This window comes from Gopherus evgoodei, chromosome 11 (assembly GCF_007399415.2).
Source record: "Gopherus evgoodei ecotype Sinaloan lineage chromosome 11, rGopEvg1_v1.p, whole genome shotgun sequence".
Classification (NCBI taxonomy): domain Eukaryota; kingdom Metazoa; phylum Chordata; order Testudines; family Testudinidae; genus Gopherus; species Gopherus evgoodei.
Window position 1 is genome coordinate 49,014,476 of NC_044332.1, and position 25,035 is coordinate 49,039,510.

Sequence of the window (25,035 nt, forward strand, 5' to 3'; positions counted from 1 at the left end):
GCTGGGAGCCACGCTCCCAGCGCTGCTGCCCTGATTACACTGATGCTTTACAGCGCTGTATCTTGCAGGGGGGTGTTTTTTCACACCCCAGTTGCAGCGCTGTAAAGTGTGAGTGTAGCCAAGCCCTCAGTCTCAGCAGAGAGGCAGAGTCACTTCAGCACACAACCGCTCAGTACTCAAGTGGCTTCCTCCATAGTCTTTCTTGGAGCACCACAACTGGATTCAGAGAAAAGAACACCATGGACTGTAACCATCCGCAGAGGAAACATCTAGCTTCAGGAAGCAAAATTGTAAACTAAATCATAAATCCTCCCCTCAACAAGCAAATGATAAAATCCAAGCTAAAACGATACAGACTGTAGGGGGTGGGAGATCTTGAAATATCTTGCTAATACTTCCAAATAAAAGTATTTGCCACCTTTTAAGTTCTTTTATTATGTAGCTTTAGGCTCTTAACACAGTATAGCACTATGAGGTATTATTATTTTATTAGATATTTGTACAGAGCCCATCACCACACATTTAGATGTTTACAGTCAATTTTTTAAACAGACAATACACACAAACATATGAGTAACCCATAGGGGTGGCTCAGTGGAATTACCACTCTTTGGGCTATATTCTCTGCACCCAAGAGCTGTAAACTGCTATGATGACAGTTAATTAACAGTCTGCTAAATGACCTGTTCAGAGGTGGCTCCTAATAACAATAGACTAAAAATGGAATAAATTAAGACATTCTGCATTAAAAATAGGTCTTTTTGGAAACAGAAGGCCCGTCTACAGACATGGGGGGCAAATTGTGCCCATGATTATACCTATGCAACCATACGGTAACCTGTGTGGGGGATGGGTTGCAGAGCTGTCAGAGTCTGGCCTATAACTTCTTATTAATTTTGTTGGGAATTTTTCATTCACTAACACAGAGGCAGTGGTGTACTAGCAGACAGAGTCAGGAGAACTGAATTCTATCAGCTTGCTTGCTGTGAGACCGTAAGCAATTCAGTTCACCTTTCTGTGCCTCAATTATCCCAACAGTGAAATGGAGATACTTGTAAAGCACTTTGAGCTCTACAAAGGAAGTGAAACAATGGCAAATGAATATTTTAATAAATGCATATAAGAAGGTTAGTAGCATCAATAGCATGGGACAAATGCATGATTTATTGCTGTTTTCTACACAATAATTCTAAATGGAGCAAGTGGAATATAGGCCAGATGGTCAGGTTGTTGGATGAAATTTCTGTGAAGTAAACAAAGGGGCTTAAATCTATTCCAACTTTTTTTCTGGCAGAAACACGATAAAACTGTGAAATATCCTGGATTGACCAAACATAGAAAATAAAAACACTAGGCTAGAGAAAAAAAACCAAGGGAGGCAAGTGCATAATTTCATGCTTTGGTATAACAGCTTGACAAACAATAAATGTACGAACTATACAAAACTGGGAAAATGGCCAAAATGGTGTGAGATATTTAAACTTCTTACAACATCTAGTTAGAATTCACATTTGTTGTATTTGTTTTTGTATATTACACACAGAAAATAAAAAATGAGCAGGAAACAACTTTCCATGGATGAGACTTCCACATTTATTTTTCTTGAAAATGGCAGTGAAGTATCCTATGAAAGAGGCAGGGAATGAGAAAAGTGTAGATATACGTGACTGTACTTTGTGCTTCAAAATTATACTATTCATTTCAAAAACAAAAATGATCTATTTTTAAATTTATAACAGTTCCTTGTATTTTCCTTTTTTGTTTAAAGATGTCAGCTTTCCATATCTGTTTTCAAATGAAACACTGCATAACAAATGATGGCACTTTTAACCAATGTGACGTTTCCATATTTACACCAGTGAAAGAAATTTACAAGACGTAAGAGCAGACAATCTCGACATTTAGTAATAGCAATAAAACAAGAAGGGCATCCATTTTATTCTTCTGTACAAACTATCATAACAAGACTTTTATTCACATTTTAAAAATCAGCTTGAATTTTATCTGACTTACACATTTTCCAAATTCATTTTACTCAATTCTCAAACCTTTCATCACATGGCCCACACCTTCACCAGACTACAGGAACTACAATTAGATCTAATGTCTAAACAGAGCAAAAAGTTCTCCCTTCCAATTTCTCTCTCACCTTCCTGATAAGTCCTTGAAAATACTCCTCCTTGTTCCTCCTTTCCCTTCACTTTCACATTTCACCATCCAAACAGCAAACTGGCCATTCCATTTCTTCCCCAGCAAGACTAGAAGCTGTAGCATTCCTCTGTGTGATCTTCTGATGCTACACCCAAGAATCAGGTGACCCTGGGTATTGTTCTGCTCTGTAAGAGGGCCGTCTAGTGGAATAGAAGTCTACGTAATTTGTGGTTGATTTCAGTCCATATTGTGTCATGTAATCTGTGGTAGCTGGAAAATGAACTCGATCATCAAAATAGGGGTCTTCATAGCTATGTGGGGACTGCAAATACAATCTGTATGCATCATAGTTCTTTCTGTTTGAGTCATCTTGACTGTAGTACAACTGCTGATGCTGTTGACAAAATGGACAAATAAAAATTAATTTTTAAGGGAAAAATATTTCAGTCTCTTTTTCTACCTTTGGGTAAGATTTCAGAGTTGTGTGTATAATAGGCTTTATTGCATAGATGTAGCTATATATTATCCCTTCAGGCAATGGAGTGGTGTGGTGACGTCTTTGCATACTGATCTCTAAAACGTTACTCTTTTAAGTCACTATGATTTTTCAGACCCATAACTCTCAGTGGATGCAGCTCGACCAATTGGGCCAGTATCCCACAGAAGATTTTTTTTTTTATTTAAATGAGCGTGAAGTCTAACCAAAGGTTAGATGAAAGAGTGGAAAAATTTTTTCACACCCCCCCACCCAATCTACTCTACACCCTCCACAAGTGCAACTACACCCACATGGAATCACAGGTCTGGGGGGAGAAGCAGAAAACCATATTTACTATCGAACATTCAGATAACAAAAGTATCTTTAGATTGCATGGATTATGACTCTCCCTTCAGAAACTGCAAAAAAGGCAAGTCAGGAAATGGGTCTCACAACCAGCCACAACAAGAATAGATGAATAATTATGTCAAATGATTAAAAAAAGGAAATACAGAGGCAATGAACAAGTAAGTTATTTCCAGATACAATAACACTCTCTAAAAAACTATTTATTAGAAGTGCTTTCTGTGAAGCATGTGTGTAACATGCAATGATATACTCTCCCTTTAGTTCTACTAAAACAAACAGCACTATCATTATATGGTGAGCCTTGCTATCACTATTCTTTTAAAATGAGATTTCAAAAATTACCTGTAGCCGTCTGTTTTGTTCTCTTGCTGGTGAGGAATAGGAACTGATGTAAATTGGTGAAGGTTTGCTGGACCCTGTAAGAAAATATAGGCACTGTAAAAACTAGACGTTGACAGACATTAAATGATAAAATACTATAACAAATGAAAATGACACATGTATATTTAGAAACTTTCACATCCTGCTAGTCCCTCACTGTGTTGAAATCAGTGGAACTGTTTTACAAGGGCCTGACATGGTCTACTATATCAAGATAGTGTCATTACTGTCATGACAGCTAAAGTATTAATGACAGTGGCTAAACTGTGCACCGTGCACATTATTGTGGTTTTTAAAAAAATAAAATCTACAACCTTTCCTTCTAATTTATTTCTATGGCACTGGGATTGAGGCTTTCCTTATGCTGAACATGAAGGCAGAGTTCACTGGAACATATTTAAGGTTACAGTGGGGATTTTTTTTTCGTTTTCTGTGGCTATTTTAATAGGTTTCTCTCCGTAAGTCTGAGGTGAAGAGAGAGTTGGCACCTGACCACAGAGATAGGTGAAGCATGAGTATTTTCTGTCCTCCTTTTATATCTATAAATAACTTAGAGTGAGGAATCTATCCCAGCTAGGAAGTGAACCAAGATTTATGGGTCCAAAAGTAGAAGAATTACTAGTTGGGGTAAAGGAGACTCTCCATTAGCTGTCAGCAGCAATAGAACCTTAATCTTCTTCCTAAGGTGTTGCCACTGGAGGGCAAAATCATTACCCTCGGTGAAAATCAGAAATGAATCATCATAAAGAGGAGCAGTAACTGAACATTGGCAGTAAAATGACTTCCTCGGATATGTACTCTGAGGGTTTGTACTTAGGACTTCTAGATTGTAAAGCATGAGCTTTTACTGCCTGAACTAAAAGTTGAGGTAATTACCTAAACGCAGGAACAGAGTCATATAATCCTTTATATATGTTTTAGCCATTACAGGGAACAAAACATCATGGTGTTAGTGTGGGCTACAATAAGTTATGTGAGAGCAGAATGTTTTGAGCTCAAGATAGGCTAGAAACCACGAATTCCTCAATTCTAATCTTTGCTCTGCCATCAACTCCACCTGTTGCTTTGATCAAAATTACCTGACGATTAGCTTACACCTTAGATTCCCCTTATGTAAAATGGTGATATGCCATCTATCATCTACCTCAAAAGGAACAAACCCCAGATCTATAACAAATTAGTTTACTCGAGGCCGAAAAACAAACAAACCAAAAAAATAAAACAGAAAAGTTACGTGATGTGTCTATGCAAAAACTGTTACTTTACAACAATGCTGGCTGGACAAATAAATCTCACAATATATGTTTTAACAGGCATTTCCTTAGAAAAGAACATTGTATTTGCAATGTAGCATTCCTGATGTAAAACATCCATTTACTGCCATAGTAACCACACATCATTAGTAAATAGTAGTGGGAAATCACAGCTTAAAAGACAACAGTACAAATGAGATCCGTCCCTCAGCAGCAGTTAAATTGCCTCAGGATTTTTTTGTTGTTGTTTAATAAACCAGCTTTTTAAATAAGGAATTTGTGTTTTTCCCTGTTCATTCTGCCTTACTTGGAGAGCATAATAATATGTAAGACAGTTGAGATCAGGGAGAATATGAAGTCTTGACATATTCCCCCCCTAATATTTATGAATAAAGCCATAAAATAAAAATTAATATTCAACATGATTTGATAATAAATGTTCAGTTTGGTATAATCAAAGATCACTTTTAAATGGTAAGCCCCACCCGTTTTATTATTCACTGAACCACAACCTTCCCACATTTTTAAAGACAAATATGTAACCTGATCTCTTCTTTTTTGGGTTAATTGGGCATTTCTAAGAGAAACAGCAAAAAATAACCAAAACAAAACCCCCATTTCTGACACACAGACACACAGTAAAATTCATAAATAAAAATGAACACAAAAACAATGTAAAAAGTGCAGAAGCTTAAGTAACAATCTCAGGGCAACTGAGATGTCAAGATACATGCCAGTTTTTACTTACACAAATTCCTTTGCAGCACAATATTTAAGCTGGCTTCAAATTTTATTACATTGATGCATTGTTTTTAAAACAAATGCAAAACAACAGTATAAAACGGTCATATCTGGGAAGAAAAGTGATTTGCTCAAGGAATCAGTGGTGAACAACTGACATAGCATTATTGTTCAAGATAATTTTGTTGCTGCTGAGGAATGCAACAAAAATAGTCTAATCACTAGTTTTAACTGCACACAGTACATTGTCCCAGGCCGAAAGAGTATTTTAGAAGCATTTTGTTTAGAGTAAATCTAACTGGTCTCTTACCAGTATATATGTCTTTATGTGTAACAACATCACCTTGGCTATTGTAATACTGCATAGAAGGTTGTGTCCTATTGTATTCAGAACGAGGTTCTCTAATTCCTAACAGTGCTGGCGATGAAGATGTGCTGCCAACTGATGAAAAGGAGGTAAGAGAAAGAAAGAGCATCAGTGTCTGAAAAAACCTTAGGGAAATGAGAGTGATAGCTGGAAATATGACAACGAGTTTGGTTATAGAATCATCACCACACTCAAAAATATTGTCTGGTACAAGTGAGGTCAAATGTCTTTAACAACCAAAGAATCATGAGAACATTGAATGACCACACTGCATCAGACCAATGGTGCATCTAGCGCAGTATCCTATCTTCTGTCTGTGGCCAATGCCTTGATCCTTCAGAGGGAATCAAGAGAACAGGGCAATCATCAGCTTCTGGTAGCTAGATGCTTAGGACACCCAGAGCATGAGGCTGCATCCCATATTATTTTGGCTAATAGCCATTGATGGACTGATCCTCCAGGAACTTATCTAATTTTTTTTAAAACCAGTTTTACTTTTGGTCTTCACAACATCTCCTGGCAATGAGTTCCACAGGTTGATTGCGCGTTGTGTGAAGAAGTACTTCCTTTTGTTTGCTTTAAACCTGTTACCTATTAATATCAGTGGGTGACCTCTGGTTCTTGTGTTATGTGAAGGGGTAAAATATACTTATGAACTTTCTCTATACCATTCATGATTTTGTAGACCTCAATCATACGCCCCCTTTTTTCCAAGCTGAAAAGTCCCAGTCTCATTAATTGCTCCTCATACGGAAGTTGTTCCATACCCCTAATTATTTTTGTTGACCTTTTCTGAACCTTTTCCAATTTCAATATATCTTTTTTGAGATGGGGTGACCACATCTGCACGCAGTATTCAAGGTGTGGGTATACCAAGCATTTGTATAGTGGCACTATGATATTTTCTATCTGATCTATCCCATCCCTAACGGTTCCTAACATTTTTAGATTTTTTGACTGCTGCTGCATATTGAGTGGATGTTTTCAGAGAACTATCCACAATGACTCCAAAAACTCTTTCTTTAGTGGGAACAGCTAATTTAGGCCCCATCATTTTGCATGTATAACTGGAATTATGTTTTCCAATGTGCATTACTTTGCATTTATCAACACTGAATTTCATCAGCCATTTTGTTTCATAGTCACCCAGTTTTGTGAGATCCTTTGACTCCTTGCAATCTGCTTTAGACTTAACTATCCAGAGTAATTTTATGTCATCTGCAAATTTTGCCACCTCACTATTTACCCCTTTTTCCAGATCATTGATGAAAATGTTGAACACCACTGGTTCCATACAGATCCTTGGGGAACACCGCTATTTACCTCTCTACTTCTAAAAACTGACCATTTATTCCTACCGTTTCCTGCCTTTTCCTGCCATGAGAGGATCTTCCTTCTTATCCCACGACTGCTTTCTTTGCTTAAGAGCCTTTGGTGAGGGACCTTGTCAAAGGCTTTCTGAAAGTCAAAGTACATTATATCCACTGGATCACCCCTGTGTACATGTTTATTGACCCCTTCAAAAAATTCTAACAGATTGGTGAGGCTTCATTTCCCTTTACAAAAGTTGTGTGGACTCTTCCCCAACAAATTGTGTTCATTTATGGTAATTTTGTTCTTTACTGTAGTGTCAACCAATTTGCCTGGTACTGAAGTTCGGCTTATTGGCCTGTAATTGCTAGGATTGCTTCTGGAACCTTTTTAAAAATTTGCATCAAATTAATTATCCTCCAGTCATCTGGTACAGAAGCTGATTTAAGTAATAGGTTACATACCACACTTAGTAGTTCTGCAACTTCATATCTGAGTGCTTTCAGAACCCTTGGGTGAATACCACCTGGTCTGGGTGACTTATTACTGTTTATCAATTTGGTCAAAAACCTCCTCTAATGACACCTAATAGTTCCATATATTTGCTACACAAAAAGATTAGCTCAGGTGTAAGAATTTCCCTCACATCCTCTGCAGCGAGGACCAATGCAAATAAATCGTTTAGCTTCTCTGCAATGGCCTTGTGTTCCTTGAGTGCTACTTTAGCATCTCGATTGTCCAATGGCCTCAATGATTGTTTAGCAGGCTTCCTGATTCTGAGGTACTTAAAAACATTTTTGTGTCTTGCTAGTTGCTCTTCAAATTCTTTTTTGACTTACCTAATTATACTTTTATGCTTGACTTTATGTTCCTTTATTTTCCTCAGCAGAATTTAACTTCCGATTTTTAAATGCTCCCTGTTTGCCTTTAACCACTTCTTTTACTGGGTTGTTTAGCCACGGTGGCACTTTTTTGGTCCTCTTACTATATTTTTTTATTTGAGACATACCTTTAATATGAGCCTCTGTTGTGCAGTTTTTAAAAAGTTTCCATGCAGCTTGCAGGCATTTCACTCTTGTGACTGTACCTTTTAATTTCCATTTAACTAGTTTCCTCATTTTTGTGTAGTTCCCTTGTCTGAAGTTAAATGCTACTGTGGAGGGGTTCTTTGGGATTTTCCCTCCCACAAGGATGTCAAATTTAATTACATTATGGTTGCTACTACTAAGTGGTTCAGCTATATGCACCTCTTGGACCAGATCCTGTGCTCCACTCAGGACTAAATCAAGAATTGTCTCTCCCCTTTCGGGTTCCAGGACTAGTTGCTCCAAGAAGCAGTCATTAATGTTGTTTTGAAACTTTATCTCAGCATTCTGTCCTGAGGGGACATGGACCCAGTCAATACAGAGACAGTTGAAATCCCCCATTATTATTGAGTCTTCTATTTTTGTAGCCTCTCTAATCTGGAGAATTCACAATCATCACCACCAGCCTAGTCAGGTGGTCAATACTATATTCCTACTGCTATACTCTATTATTCAAGGGTGAAATTTCTATCCATAGAGATTCTATTGTATCATTTGATTCATTTAAGATTTTTACTATATCTGACTCCATTCTTTCTTCTACATATAGTGCCACTCCCCCATCAGCATGATCTACTCTGTCATTCCTATATGTTTTGCACACTGGTATTACTGTGTCCTACTGATTATTGTTGTTCCACTAAGTTTCTGCGATGCCTATTATATCAATATCCTCATTTAATACTAGGCATTCAAGTTTACCCATCTCAATATTTAGACTTTTTGTATTTGTATACAAGCACTTATAAAATGTGTCATTTTTTAACTGCCTACCATTATGTGATGCAATTGAACGGGGACTCTTTCATTTGACTGTTTCTCTTCAGTTTCTACCTGTACTTTATCAACATAGAGTATCCCCATTAATAGACCCTCCCCTATGGGATGTTTCTGTCCGAACTGTGTGTTTCTCTGCATCTGTTGGCTTTCCACTAGCCCCTTACTTTAAAACTCCTCTATGACCCTTTTTAATTTTACATGCCAGCAATCTGGTTCTGCTTTGGTTTAGGTAGAGCCCATCTTTCCAGTATAGGCTCCTCCTTCACCAAAAGGCTTCCTAGATACTAATAAACCTAACCCCCTTCTCCCTATTCCACTGTTTCATCTATGCATTGAGACCCTGCTGCTCTGCCTGTCTAACTGGCCCTGTGTGGAACTGGAAGCATTTCAGAGAATGCTACCGTGTAGGTCCTGGACTTCAATGTCTTACCTCGCAGCCTAAATTTGGCCGCCAGGACCTCTCCTCCCCAGCACTGCACATATCTTGATGTCTTGAGAGATCCACAACCTTCACATTTGGCAGGTAATTCACTAAGTGGTTCTCCTGGTCATCAGATACCCACCTATCTATATTTCTAATGATCAGATCTCCCATTACTATTACCAGCCTCTTCCTAATAACTGAGATTCATGTCTCCTAACAACAAACACTTTGAAGGAAGTATTATAAATATATGTATGAATCATACTGTGCTTTGTTTTGTAACAAAATATAAAAGAAAACCCTTAATTCCAATGCACTGGTCTGAAAAGCAAGACTGAGAAGTAATCTAAGGGCTAAAAACTGTAATATCACTGAAAGTAAGGTAGGCACATTCAAAGGTACCCTGAAGTTCTAAAAGAGACATACTAGATCCCCCTCAAATGGAAAAGCCCTTCAGGCAACCTGTCCACAAAGAGGGATATTAACTGACCTGACTGAATGATAGGTGACATTTGCTGATTTGTTGTAGATAAGGAGGGATGTGATTTGAATCTGTCTCGTTCTAATGTTGATACTGGTGTAATAAAATGATTCTGATTCCATCCATCCTGTGGAGTGGGAAAAGGAGTATGTCAAATGAATTACATTTCATTAAAATTAATGGTTCAGAATCATTGTGAAGTTGTTTCCACGTGAATGCTAATTTTGTCAGAACCATACTTGTAAATTTACCTTTTTATAAATGCTACGGAGGTCTCGGTATTGCCATAATGTATTCAATACCTGAGCTGCTGCCTTGACCACTTTCAGCGATGATCTAAGAAGATAAAGAATATTACATTGACTCTTGTAAAGAAAGTGCATGTATGCATTACAGCTTGAAACGCTATATGAAATGGGCTGGGTAGTCTCAGCTTAAGGCCCATTGAACAGATTCCGTGTCACAAAAATTCCACTACTGCAACTAACAGTCATACTGGAAGTCTCAGCAAAGAGGTTGTATAGGATTGTAAGACACAGCTTTACATTAGAAGTGATCCCTTCAGGTGAGCCTTGAAACACATGAAAAAGCAGTATGGGTATGTCTACAACACAAAAAAAAAAGCGGTGGCTGGCTTGGGCTCGTGAGGCTTGGGCAGCGGGGCTGTTTCATTGCTTTGTAAATGTCTAGGTCCCAGAGCTCAGGCTCCAGCCCGAGCCCAGAAGTCAACACAGCAATGAAACAGCCCCACAGCCTGAGCCGGAGCCAGCTGGCATGGGCCAGCCGTGGGTTTTTCTTTGTTGTGTTGACATACCCTATGGGGTAGTCAGGGCTGCTAGTATCTATGGTGTACATGTTTGTGAATAAACTTCTCTCTCCAGGACTGTCAATCCAGCACACTTCATGAAAGCAAATGTTACACAAAATAACATTAAATTATATCATAATAAATCATTTACACTTCTGCCTTTAAAGCAATCATCCCATACAAATATAAAGATTATTGTAGGCAGGTCTGGTAGCTAGTAATAACATTGCCTGTCTCTTCCCATTATAAGAGCCTGTTTTCAGTTTCTTATAACTTTGCCACACTTTACCATTTGGGCTGAAATGTTCTGTGTCAGGTATCTGCCTCAGGCTATTTATTTATTTATAAATGAATGATTCAATTTCAGCAGTTACCAGGAAGAAGCTAAGGAAAAAAATACATGCCATGTTAAAAAATTCTGGGGACCTTTTCTATGACAAGCAATAGCGCCCCCGTGCATTGGAACAGGAACTTGCAATATGGCAGGGGGTAGCCTTTGTATCAGGGATATGCCTTTTGCTGTCCCTGTAAAAATCTACCCCAGTTTAACCAAGTTATAAACCTTAAAAACAAAAACAAATCGCAGTTCCCACATGCTCAGTAGAGACTTAGTTTTGAGCAGCTAAATTCCCCCAAGTTTTCATCTTCACTGAGCATGTTCCATCCCCTAGCTGACAGGACTGTGCATGCACCATCCCCACAGAGTGACTAGAGGGGGATGGGAGAGAGAAACCATGACTTAGTGCTGGGATGGTGGAGTAAACAAACAAACAAACAAACAAACAGATGAGCTGGACAAGGAGGCTGAGATTAGGGACCAGCGGGGGTGAGGAACAGGGGCAAGGAAGAGAGGAGACAGATCTGACAAGAAACGGTTACTTAACTGCGGTTCTGTGAGGTTTGATGCAGACTGGCTATATAAGGCAGTGCTGCCCCAACCCCCCTCAGATGCATTTTCAGTGAGCTAAGCACAAGTCCCAACAACTGAAGATGCAGCAGGTACCCCAAGATGTCATGGATAGAAGCTAGTGTTGGTTGAATTCTATGAGCCAATGACCACGCTGAAAACAGCTTCCTTTTAGCTGAATAGGCCATTCTGGTAGAAGACTTTCTATTGTTGAGTAGGGCCTGTTCAGCTGTCACCAAACCCTGCTCTTATTCCTCATTTGGCCACAAAGCTACACCAGGAGATGTAGGAGACTGAATGCAATGTGGGACTGTGACACTCTGTGAGCAGGTCAGGATGGAGAGGATGGGGTATGGGAGACTGAACTGACAATGTGGGAAAGTCAGAGAACGAGCACTGCCTCAGCCATGCTGGGACAATGAGAATGAACTTGGTCCAATCTGCTTTAAGCTTGAGGATAATCTGTGGGATGATCAGGTTTGGGGGAAAAGCATACAGGCAGGCCAAATGCCAGCTGAGATGGAAAGCATTGGACAGTGAACCCAGACTGAGGCTCCTTGAGAGCAAAACAGGTTATGTTTCCTGTTGTCCCTTGCAACAAACAGGTTGATTGTCGGAATGCCCCACGCTACGGATATGACCCAGAGGACACTTGTCTTCAGAGACCATTAGGGAAAAACTCCTGCTCAGTTGGTCTATGAGATGATTCAGGACTCTGGGCAATTGGTCAGCTATTGGTCAGTGCTCTCCGTAATGGGCTTCAGTCACCACTGTAGCACCTCCTGCTGGCTGTCTTGGGAATTAGCTTTGCATGTTAATGCACCCTCTTCGGGTGGTGCCTTGCTGATATCACTCCTGGTCTAGGACCCATGTCTCTCCAAGGACTGCAGCATCCTCTTCTGCAACACACACTGTGCTCCCCACTTCCCGGACCTGCAGTCTGCTGTTCAGCCATTTCCCTTAGTGGCTACTGCAGTGAATTGTCTGGCCACTTCCTCATGCCCTAGCATCCTCTTTGACCTTGCCTCAGGGCCTCAGCAGCCAGCCAGGAGCTCTCTCGCTCTCCCGGTCCCTGCTAGCAGCACTACTCCGTCCAGGGTGCTGGCAGTTCTCTCAGCTCTCCAGAGACACAATCCTTCCTCCCTGGGCTCCCAGCAGAGAACTGCCAGCCTCTGTCCTGCAGCTCCCTTTTTATATGGGCCTGCTTGGCTGCTCCCGTCAACCCCTCTGTAATTGGCTGCCTCCAGTGCAGCCTCCCTAGGGCTGCTTTTAACCCCTGCCAGTGAGGGGCAGCTGCCCCATCACACTCTCCTTGATGCAGAACTGCCACAACCCGATTGCCTCTTGGGACAGAATCCTGGATCACATTCCTCCCTGCTTGTTCACATAATGCATTGCGGTGGTATCGTAAGTATGTGAACCATCGAGCCCAATACGGTCCAGAAAAGCATGAGATGCATTGCAGAAGGCCTGAAGCTCCAGCAAATTGATAAGGACTCCTGCTCCAATCACAGACCTTGAACTTTCAGCAACCCCAGGTGTGCTGCCCATCAGGGAGGCAACAGTGACAGCAGACCTGGTTCACAAGGGCCAGAGGGAATGCCCTGGCAAATGTTCTCTGGACACATCCACTACTGCAAGGAGTCCAGGACCAGTTGAAACAGACAAACCAATCTGTCTAGGGGGTGAAGAGTTGGATGTAAACCATCCTGAGCCACATTTGGAGAGGGGTGAAGATGCAACTTTGCAACTGGACCATCTGGATGTAAGCTATATGAAGGGTACTAATTAGCTATATACAACTAGAAAAGTCACTAAAAATAGAGGGTTTGCAAGGTGAAAATCACACAGAACTCTGACTCCAGCTGGGGTGGAAGAAGGAACAGAGGGAGGTCAAGGTGGCATTGCCTCATATAGCTACAGGAGGTGCTATAGCACAAGGCATGAGTGCCTCCCCTCTATGGGTTCTGCTAGGTAAAATTTATGGCTCCGGTTCGCACACACCTAAGTGGAATACAGACAGGGGCAGCTCTAGACATTTCGCTGCCCCAAGCACGGCGGCATGCTGCGGGGGGACGCTCTGCCAGTTGTCGATCCCGTGGCTCTGGTGGACCCTCCGCAGGCTTTGGTGGAACACGCGCGTGGCATGCTGGGTCCTGGAGCCTTCCCTGAATACAGAGCTGCATCTACCTGAAGAAGGAGCTGAGGTTCAGGGGTGGAGAACTGTGACTGACTGCTCAAAGAGACTGGGATAAAGAGCCTTGAGACTGAAATTGGATGAGAAACCTGGGCAGATAGATTGGGACTAGGTGTCAGTGGGGAGTGAGGAGGAATGTGTGCTGTAGACTGGACAAGAAGCCAGGAGTAGGGAACAGGGATTGACTGGTCAAGGAGACTGGGACTGGAACAAGAAGCCATGGGAATAGGTAGGCAAGGGGACTGGGACAGGGCAAGGAGCTAATGGTTAGGTAGAGACAAGATTGGGACAACTTGGAGAGGATGGGGCAGAAGAGGGTCAAGCTTGGAGGAAATGGTAGTGTCTTTGTCCGTTAGATCACTGTCTCCTGCACAGCCTGGAATTGTAGCCAAGATCTGTGAGTCTCACCATTCCTCTGCTTTCAGCAAATACATATGAAACCTACAGGCAAAATGTCCCATGCCCCTCTAGTGCTGATCATTCAGTGTGCAGGATGGACTTTCTCTGGAAATAAATCAGAGTGGTGTGGTAAATGAGGCTCTTGTCTTTAGGATCCATGCATCTTTTGTTGCACAAATTGGAAGGTGTGCCATGAATGAGGCAGGAGACTGCTACAACAGACAGGAGGGCCTCATGGTAATAGCAGGTGAATGCTGCCCTGAAGAACTGGATTTTATCACTCCCTCTACTACAGAGTTTCCATGTGATACTAGTCAGGTCATCTAATTCAAACTTCACAGGTGGCCATTACTTAGGCATCCCTAATTTTCTGGCTGCCCAACTTGATACCCTTGGAGTCTGATTTACAGATGTACCGAGTACTCACAACTGCAACTAAAGGTAATGGGAGCTGGGCTTTGAGCATATAAAATGCTATGTAATCGTAAGTACTCTGAACAATTAGGCTGTATGCATCTCATATTGGTCACCCAAAATTAGTGGATACTGTTGACCTTAATCTTGCTGTGACTTAGGTCCTCAGCTGTTAAAAAAAAAAAAAAAGATAATACCTTCTCATCTCACAGGGTTATTACAAAAATAAAATTAATTAATGATTGGGAAGCACTCAGATATTACAGTGATGAGCACCCTAGAAAAGTCCATGAAGAAATTAAGAATTCTTTTTTCAGAGCAGGATTTGGGTAGTGTGCAGTAAGACCTAGGACCAAACACTGAACAATGAGGAGAAAACAAAATATTGAGGAACTGCTCATTAAGTGAGCAACCTCCATGCTGTGAATGGATTGAGACAGAGGTTCTGTGGAAAAACTAATGTGATCATATATAATTAAATACTTTATCATAATGTTATGCACAAGGGGGCCAGATTAGGGTTCCACAGGCAATCTTAATTCTGGCATTTCCTAACTCCTACTTGCCTGACTTTTCAATCTTAATAATGTTCTATTAACTTTTGTGTGTGTGTTTAATATTCATAATATCATTTTAAGATACTTTTATTTTATAGCTCCAATTAATCTGACTACAGTATATCACTGTACAGAAGCTTTATATGGAGAATACTGTACAATGTAAATGATTGGCAAATACAATATGAAAATAATACAGTTTGCAGCTGTGGGAGACTGCTCATCTTATCAGCAAACCTGAACCGAAGGAACAAATCCTTTTTCTGCAGGAAATGCACTTTACAAGTTTTGTTTTCTTGTTTTTATCTGAAATGGATTCAAAAAACATGTTGCTTGCAAATCTAGCTGCCCACTTGCCTGTCACCCCTTCCTTTTGTTATGTTCACCAGTTTTTCTATTCCTCCTGTGTCAGCCAAAGCTTTGGCATTTTCCATGTTTTTACTGGTGACCTCATGCAAAGCACAGCAGATTGCTGCTACAGTCTCATCAGACAATATGCTTGGGCCATTGCCTCCTGGAAGGCGATTCACCAGATCTCGCATAGCGTATTTACCTACAAAAATCCATAAACCAAGTTAGGAAATACACTTTGCAATTTACATTTGAAACATAAGCACTCTGACAAAAAATATATGTCTAAAAGCAACAATGAGGAAAGCAGAATAAAAAAATCAACACTAAGTGGAAAACTGAAATAATTCAGATTGCACACAGAGGCAAAAAACACTGTAATGTAATTTGCTAAATGAAAAATACATTGCGTTTTTCTTCTGGATTAGGAAAAGACTGATAAAAATATTATGGCCATGTGCCAATGTACACAGACACACACTGATCTGTGAGCCTATTTATTTTAGTTAAGGATGTTTAGCAGAGTTGTTTTATAGCAAAAGAGAAACAATATTACAAAAATCACTTAAGCATCTTTCAAACAACTTAAATTTTATAGAAATGTGTAAGACGTTACACTTGTGCATATTCCAGTCTTCTTTAGGCAGGACTTGAATTGATAGGTGGTTATTGCATGATCACATTTCATTGCTTCTGACTGTGATAGTTTAAAAAAAAAAGTTAAATAAAGGAATAAAAGGTTGAGAAAACGTTGGAACTTGCTATCACTTACCCTTTCCCCTAATTCAAGTCATGCCTTAGTTGCTGACAGATACTATGATTATTTGAAACTCTTTATGCCTTTAGATGGACACAAACCACCTCTTGACCAGAAACTAGCACAAATAAAATTGTTTAACAATGTTTATGTACGCTGTAGGATATCTGCTGATGCATCCATACAGGAAGAAATGCAATAAAGAATTTGGCTAAATAAAGTGGGATAGAAGGCATAACTTGGCCTTAATACTGGATAGTTTAGAAATAGGAATTACTGATCAGAAGTAGAATTGCTACAGGAAAAATGACATTATTTCTCATCACTGGGGGGCAGTGCTCATACTGAGATTTCCTTTTAGAGAGGTGTGCAGAAGCTTTTCTGTAGTTTTGGAGGTATTACCAGGCATTCTGTTCACCTCATTTATCACCCGTAAAAGATTAGATCTCAGCTCTTTCAGATTTCAATTACCAACTGACAAACAGGAATAATCACTTTGCAAACAAAGGAAATTAACTAAAGCTAAAAGTAAATATTTTTTTTGGTTAGCCTGCTTTGATAACTGAATGGCTATTAATGGATTTTTATTGAAGACATATATTTATATATAATGGTGAATAATGGATAGATGGGATAAATTGTACATACAGGTATTAACTTTGTATTTGCATAATGTGTTGGGGGAGACATTCTGATCCTTAACCACAAAAGAAATGCTACTGAAAGTAACTTCTTTTTAAGCATACTAGAAAACTTCAATATTTTTTAAAACTAGACAACTCAGGATATATTGATACTGTGACTCCACCTGCCTTTGAGGGAGCTAACCAAAAGGTGAAGTGGTGGCACCTTTGGTGTAGTACCTGTGGAATTCAAATCTACTTTGACATTTGCTAGAATGTTTATATCCCCACATTTAAAAACAGATTTTTCCTCAAGGCTCTTATTTAAAAAAACCCCCTGTATATAACGTTATTATTTTCATAATTAGACACTTTCTCCTCTTTCCTTGGTTGGATCTTTCATCTGTTTATCTTATCTGTCTACTTTTTGGAAGATTTTGATTATTATATTGTTTGTAGATATGTGCAAAACATTAGGTACATACATTTTCCAAGTATAACAGGTCTATTTTAAGGTGATAATTAATTTTTGCAAATATGTTTTTCAGAGCAAAAACATGCCAAACCTCATTTTTGTTAAATATTTCTTCACATACAAATTTAGGAAACGCAGAGTTATGTAAAACAAAGTTGGCAAAAGTATATTGCAAAATTCCAAGAAACAAAAATTGTAACCCCCTCAGCACTTCTAATGTTATTTTGATGTTATTTATTTAGATTGGAAAAAAAAAATCAAACTCTGCAGTCCACATACAATACTTAAAATTCCCAGAAGTTATATTAATTCAGTTAAATCTGGGTATGTCTATTTTGCAGAAAAAAGATCTGTGGCAGCGAGTCTCAGAGCCCAGGTCATCTGATTCAGGCTTGTGCTATGGGGCCAAAAATAGCAGACTAGATGTTTAGGCTTGAGCCTGACTCTGAGACCTGGCAAGAAAGGCGGGTCTCAGAGCCCCAGCTCCAGTCTGTCTGTGAATCTACATTGCTGCTTTTAGCCAGTTGTGTGAGCCCCATAATCCTCAGTCAGTTGAGCTAAGCTCTGAGACTTGGGGCCACAGGTCTTTTTTTTGCAGTATAGATATACCCTCCATTGCCACTGACCCCACTATCATAGCCCAAACCACACAAAAACAATTATCCCATACTAATCAATAACCCCACTCCCTTCTCAAAATTCTGTAGAAAACTAGATTGGTTTTGAAGCATGTCTGGAGGCTTAACAAATCCAGGCTCTGGTAGACAGAAGAGGGGACCCATTCCAGAGCTGAACAGCCTCAGGAAGAATACTATGTATCTCTCTTTCCTACATTTAGAAAGGTCCAGCTGGGTATTATCAGGATGCTGCAGACACTGTAGCACACATCTTCTTACTGCCGTCTTGTTCGCCTCATAGAAATTGAGCAAGAGAGGGGAAAGCATAGAACCCTGCATTACCTCCACATGATTAAGTCTTAGGGTGCATAAATGATAGCCCACAATCACCTGCTGGAGCTCCAAAGTAAAAAGGAGTAAAAACACTTTAAAGGGGCTCCCATCTACTCGTGCAACTCCTCCCATTTACTCCTCCCATCTACTTAGAGCCTGTTAATGCCTTATGATCAGCTGTATAGTATGATCAACTATATTTAACTGAAGACAATGTATAGGTCTAATTAAATCAACACAAACTCTATTTGTTCACCAACAGAAGATCACTAACCAATGCAACTACTGTAGTTTCCATCCCAAGCCTGGATATATAAAGACTCCCAGACTGACCTATGAAACTGAAGACTGTTAATAGTACCAAAGCTGCTTCACCAACATCTTTCTCAATAATCTTTACCTAAATCACAAAGCAGTGAGTATTGATCTATAGTTGGCAAGATCATTTTTATGATCATAAAATTATTGCACATCACCCAGACTACTCAGGATGGAGAAGCTCTATAAATAAAATTATTAGAAAACGGTACTTGCAGTAGCATTTACATTTCTGAGCATGCACTGTACCTCTATTTGTACCAGTAACACTGGCCTAATTACCACACTAGTCTAAAAACAAAACCAGCAAGACATTTTTTCCTGTTCAAAAATTAAGATTTTCTGCATCACGACAAATGTTGATAGAGTTAATTTAGACTAGAACAGTCATGGGTGAGGCATTGCAGCATATGCTGTTCCATTTCCCATGGTTGGAATTGTAAGGTTTCATATCCAGGGCAGGACATGTGCTTATATTTCAGCATAAAAGTATGTAAGATGAGAAAGGCACAGGTTGGAGATGAAGAGAGTTCATCATTAGCTTAGAAAAGGGAAATAATTAATGAATTATCTCTAGAAGAGCAGCCCTGTCAATTACATATATATGTGTACTTAGACTTGGAGCTGGTTTCTGGTGGAAACACTTATTATGGCAGGAGAAACAAAACAAAACAAATCTGATATTGTCAGAATAAAGCATTTATTTGTGTGATGAGACCTGAACTGTTAAATCCCTTTATGATACAGGACCTTGTAGCCCTTTGAGAAGGTTACTAGTTAGCTTCCAGAAAGGGGAGCGGTATTTCTCATCATGTTCTACAATGAAAGTTCCTGTATGATTCAGTTTGGATTCAAGCAACTTCTTTCTGCTGTAAGGGGACTGGCTGCACAGGTTGACTAAAGACAAACAAATAAGACAATGTTGCTCCAAAAAGCTATTTCTGCCAAGAAGATTAAAATGTATGTGACTCTAATGATGTGATATGATAGATACATAACTAGCTCACATGGTGTATTCTCATCCTAAAATAAGTTTTCTTCAAGCACTGAAGGAAGGATTGCGTTGTGCTGCTATCCCTGCATACTTAAGTATAGTTACATATACTTACCAATAAGCTCCTTATTGCGAACATCTAAAGCCATATTCCTTAAGGCAGTTGCCACAGAAGAAACAACTCTATCATTATCCATTCTCAGAAGTTCCACAAGGATCGGAAGCCCTTTTTCTTTTCTGACAGCAGCTCGAATATATGCTGCAAACTATTACACAAAAGTCCGTTACTTACACATCTACCATATTAAAACAGCATCAATATTATCTTTTACTGTATTACAATTCATACATGTTTTAGTGGGAAAGTTCCAAAGGCAGACACAAGAACTGGGTGCCCAGTTCCCATTACTTGGCGCTGGGAGTTAGGCCTGCCCTCTGTGCCACTGAAATTCTTCTCCTTGTAGAACAATGTTTAAATATATGAATTAATAAAAGAAATATATTGACAAAGGAGATTAAACCTATAGAGAGAGGGAATAGTATTTCAGGAAAAAAATTGATTAAAAATGTCAGTCACAAAAGCTTGAAAATCCCAAATGATATCTGTCAGCTATTTTTGTATAGCAAAGAAAGCAATGCATATTATTATCTCTATGGCAAATACATAAAAGTGATTAAAAAGAGACGTCAAGTAGTGCCTTTGCAATGCACCATATGTGAGGGCCACAAGCAGGAGTGCACAATTGGAATATAGTTGCAAATAATACAAAATTATGCCCTGCTCTTGTTAATAACTAATTAGGCATCAACTACCATCATTTACTGTAATACCCATGTTCTGATACTTGGGAAGAGGTGGCACTTGCATCTATTATTTTGTACATTTTTAGTTGGCTTTGGTCTTCAATTTTTTGCCAGTCATTTTCCACCACGTCAGTGTTCAAAGCTTTTTTTTGGCACACGTATTCAATGGGAAAAACTTACAAGTTTTCATTTTTTTCTAAATTGTGGCCAATGATTTTAATGCCATTTGCAATAAGCCACCATTTTCTGCTGCTAGCTCTTCATTACCTTTCACTGTGAAAGTGAAAAGGAGTGGAATGGAGAGGACTGTAAGGGAATTGTGACCAAGAGAAGTGTATAAAGTTTTCTCTTTCTCATCTTTACCAACGTTTTTCCCCTCACATACTTTATTTGTAAATATATTTAAAAATGAAAACCAGAAGAACTTTATATTATGATATTCTGTATGACAACTACGAATACTATTAATGAAATAATGGATGTGGTACAGCCAACGCCCAGCAATCTTGAGCTCCTGAATGCCAGACACAGGTCTGCCATTAATACCATAAGTGGTTTTTGACAAATTGTTTAAACCTCTCTCCCTCAGATTATATTTCTGTAAAACAACAATAGTATTTGCTTCTCTATTTCAGAAAACAGTTGTGATCATTAGACTATTTTGTAAATGTTTAACATAAAGGGCTACAAAAAATCAAAGTATAAATTGTATGTTGTGGTTTCTCTAGACAACAGAATACCAAGGACAAATAGGATATGAAAATAATTTGATTAAAATAACTGAAAAGAATGGAATCTCCCTAAATTAATCTTAATTCCAACTATGTGTGTCCACATCACAAAGACATCTTGAAATCTGGCACGTTTGATTCTGTGTTCAGACAGGCCTGGGACAGGAATTACAAAACTGCTCGAGGCACTGCCAGGGTGCCTGAATGCATTGTGCTTGACTCCAGTTTATGCTCTGACATTTCGTTTGCTTTTCTAACCTGAGATCAGGCAAGTATTAAGGAAGTGATGCATTTGGAGCAGGATGCTGAGGATCCTCCATTTCTGTTGACTTCAATGTGAGTTTAGGGAAATGCCCACCTCAGAGGAGCCACTGAGCATATCTCAGGACTTTGGGTTTCATGGAGAAAAACAGGAGGGTTGCACTCTAGAACCGCTAGTAACACTGATTAACAGAGAAACACCATATGCACTTTAGGAAATGGCATATTCTTCCCTGCTCAGGTGTCATGATGTGGTTAAAGGAGACCACTTAGTTGAAGTACAAGTGTAGTAGAAGAGGTGGAAATTCATTTGCCAAAGGATTATGGGATGGGTTTAATATAATACCTTCCAGTTGCCTGCAGAAAGATTCTGGAGAGATCCTGCAGAGCCCTCTAAAGTAGCTGGGTTGGAGCTTTCTGCTAGAAGTGTCAGATATGGTTTTACTACAGACGGGTGCCACAGCATTTCCACTCCCTTAGGAGACTTTGAAAATCCTGGTATAGGGCCAACTCCATCCCACTGAGAAAGAAACACACATTAGCTGTAAGTATATTGGTTTAAGCAAAACTGAAATCAAATGTTTATATCATAATTTAAAATAGTGGCTATAGTCACCATATTACTGGATATGGTCAGTTTTCTCCCGGACACAGTATTTTCCTATTGGAAAAACAATACTTAATGTTTTTATAATAGAAGAAAAATACAAACCTGATCTTCTTGTGAAGTTCGTTTTTTCTTCTTCTTTTTTTTCCCCCAGCAGCTTGGCTCTGAATCTTTGCTGGGTGATTCTTTCCCTAACAAGTCATCCAATTCATTTAAACCCAGCAGACGTGCCTGAGGTACCTCCAATTCTAGGCGATAGGACAAGTTTCTCAGTGTGCACACACAGTTCTCCACAGTCTGGAACCCAAAGTATGGAGATATCCTGTAATTAATATACTTTCACAAATGGTGAAACAGCATATAAAACGAATCAAGTACATGTGAAAATATTTCTGGAGCACAGCATTGGGGAACAAGAACTCCCAAATTCCAATTGTCCATATGACAATGGCTCTCTCTATGGCTCTGGGTAAATTAGTTTCTCTACTTGTTTTCTCAGCTAAAAACTGGTGATAATAGGGGCCTACCTCACAGGGGTGCTATGAGGATTAATTAAGCAATTAATAAAAAGAGTTTTGAAGATAAAAAGCATGGTAAGTGCAAATTATTATTGCCCCCCCCACCCCAAAGAATGGGTGCTTCATCATGAGAATTAAAGGGCAGGGGGCAGGGAAAGACATATAGCTCAGTGGTTTGAGCATTGGCCTGCTAAACCCAAGGTTATGAGTTCAATCCTTGAGGGGGCCAGTTAGGGAACTAGGGTAAAGATCTGCCTGAGGGTTGGACTAGATGACCTCCTGAGGTCCCTTCCAACCCTGATATTCTATGAAACACACAGAATAAATAAATTTGTGTTCCACAACAGAATTTGATTTTGTGCATAAATAAATGTAAGGATGGAAAAGGTTTTGTAAAAATAAGTAGAACTCAAGAGTTTTGCGGCTTACTTGCACTAACCAAAACAAAAATGGCACATCAGACAACTAGTCTGATACCTAGAAATTACTTAGTTAAAAATAAACACACACCTTGCTGTCATAATCTGATGTGTTCACACATGTATGGATCACATATAGCAAAGAATCAACCAGTCCTTCACAAGACCTCATCTGCTTCCTTGCCTCTTCTCCTGCAGAGCTTAAATTCCTGAAGTGGTAAAATGCAATAAGCATATCAATCAATATACTGTATATTTATGTATGGTATTCAGAGTCATACATATATACAAGTAATGGTCTAAGCAAATCATTTGCAGAAGGAAAGACTTTTTATACAGTTGGTTGATAATCTACTTTGGGAAATTACAAGCAGATATGCCATTTGCCTCAATCTGGTATGTTTCAAACACACACAAGAAACTGTTCTTCAGAAAGTCTCTTTATGACTCTAGAGTAAAGCTGTACTTGGCAGGGATAGTTTAGCAGTATTCCAGAGAGTGACATGGACACCACCAAATCCAGGGAAGTCCTGCTTCTATCTCAGCACTGTATACCAGCTCTGTAGGTTAAAGCAGTGGTTTTCAAACTGCGGGTCACGACCCAGTACTGGGCCGTGGAATGTAAGGCACTGGGTTGTGGTTGCTCTGGTCAGCAGTGCTGACCGGGCCGTTAAAAATCCCATCGGCGGTGCTGACCGGCTAAGGCAGACTAGTCCCTACCTCTTCTGACTCCGCACTGCACCTCGGAAGCGGCCAGGAGCGGGTCCAGCTCCTAGGCGGGTAGGGACCCATGGGGCTGAGTACCAGCTCTACGCTCCCATTGGCTAGGAACCAACCAATGGGAGCTGGTGTGTGTGGGTGTGGGTGTGTGTGTGTGCGCGCGCACGCGAGAACTGCACAGAGCTGCTTGTGCACCTCTGCCTAGGAGCTGAATCTGCTGCTGGCTGCTTCTGGGGCGCAGTGTGGTCCGCGGTGCCAAGAGAGACAGGAAGCCTGCTTTAGCACACCCACTGCGCTGCTGACCGGGAGTGGCTCAAGGTAAGCCCCATGCCCCAACCCTGTGCCCCAATCTCTGGTCCTGAGACCCACCTCCAACCTGGAGCCCCTTCCTGCACCCCAAGCCCCTCATCCCTGGCCCCATCCCAGAGCCTGCACCCCTAGCCCAGAGCCCTGATCCCCTCCCACACACCAACCCCCAGAGCCTCCCCTAAACCCAGATCCTCCCCCTGCACCCTCAGCCCCACCCTGGAGCCTGCAACCCCAGCCCAGAGCCCTGACCCTCTCCCACATCCAACCCCCTGTCCCAGCCCTGAGCCCCTCCCACACCCCTGATCCCTCTTCCCCTGCTCCGTTGGGTCATGGGCAACAACAATTTTCTTCAACTGGGTCACCAGAAAAAAGTTTGAAAACCACTGGGTTAAAGGAACACAGTCAACTTGAAATCTCCTCAATTAAATATAATTTTTAAAAAAAGTAGTCTCGTGTACTGCATGTGGCCCCTGAAGTCTCTGTCATTTTTTGTGGTTTTATGTTTTCCTATTTTTAAAAGTGCTTTTTTTTTTCTTATTGCTGTTTGAAACACTCACTTAAACAAGAGAGGAAACAGTGAAACTGACTATACATTAAGTGTCAAATGCAGAATGTAAATAGATTAAAAAAACAGAAAAAACATATTTGTCTCTAATTGCTTTCCTTTATAGTTATAATAATCTCATATTATTTGTAACAATAGCAGGTAAAAGAAGTTCATTCAATAGAACAATTTTTAACTTGATAGCAAATAATGTTTATAAATTAAATGGACACTATCAGTAATGTTTAAATATTCAATCTAACAAAGCACTCCTAGTTTTCTTACTTACGTTTTTCGTTACAAATAAATGCCTCTAAAATTTATTTTTCATCAAAATTAAGTTTTAAATTTTATAGAATCTTATTAGTGATGTGAACAGTATCACATGATTTTTGTAGAGATGGCTTTACTCAAGTTAATTCAAGGTTTGAAAGACTAAGTTTCATAGACAGTACCTTCAGTATCAAGACAGTGGTGATTAATATGGAAAAGATTAGCTATGAGCACAAAGACAGTAGAAGCTTAATACTTACCAAGTAGCAGCATTAATA

General features: G+C 39.8%; 1 protein-coding gene across 5 annotated transcripts in view; it reads right to left on the reverse strand.

Annotated features, from left to right (window-relative positions):
* Window positions 1-448: 448 nt before the first annotated feature.
* Window positions 449-25,035, reverse strand: part of PKP4 (plakophilin 4) — a 215,450-nt gene continuing 190,863 nt past the window's right edge. For all 5 annotated transcript variants that reach the window (XM_030580277.1, XM_030580276.1, XM_030580275.1 and 2 more), the window contains 10 exons: window positions 23,003-23,120; window positions 22,080-22,271; window positions 21,714-21,887; window positions 19,687-19,837; window positions 15,461-15,656; window positions 10,073-10,157; window positions 9,831-9,948; window positions 5,684-5,815; window positions 3,341-3,414; window positions 449-2,545 (listed from right to left, as the gene is read on the reverse strand). In XM_030580277.1, the coding sequence (XP_030436137.1) occupies window positions 2,297-2,545; window positions 3,341-3,414; window positions 5,684-5,815; window positions 9,831-9,948; window positions 10,073-10,157; window positions 15,461-15,656; window positions 19,687-19,837; window positions 21,714-21,887; window positions 22,080-22,271; window positions 23,003-23,120 (1,489 nt within the window). In that variant the 3' untranslated portion in view covers window positions 449-2,296. The remainder of the gene's footprint in view (window positions 2,546-3,340; window positions 3,415-5,683; window positions 5,816-9,830; window positions 9,949-10,072; window positions 10,158-15,460; window positions 15,657-19,686; window positions 19,838-21,713; window positions 21,888-22,079; window positions 22,272-23,002; window positions 23,121-25,035) is intronic.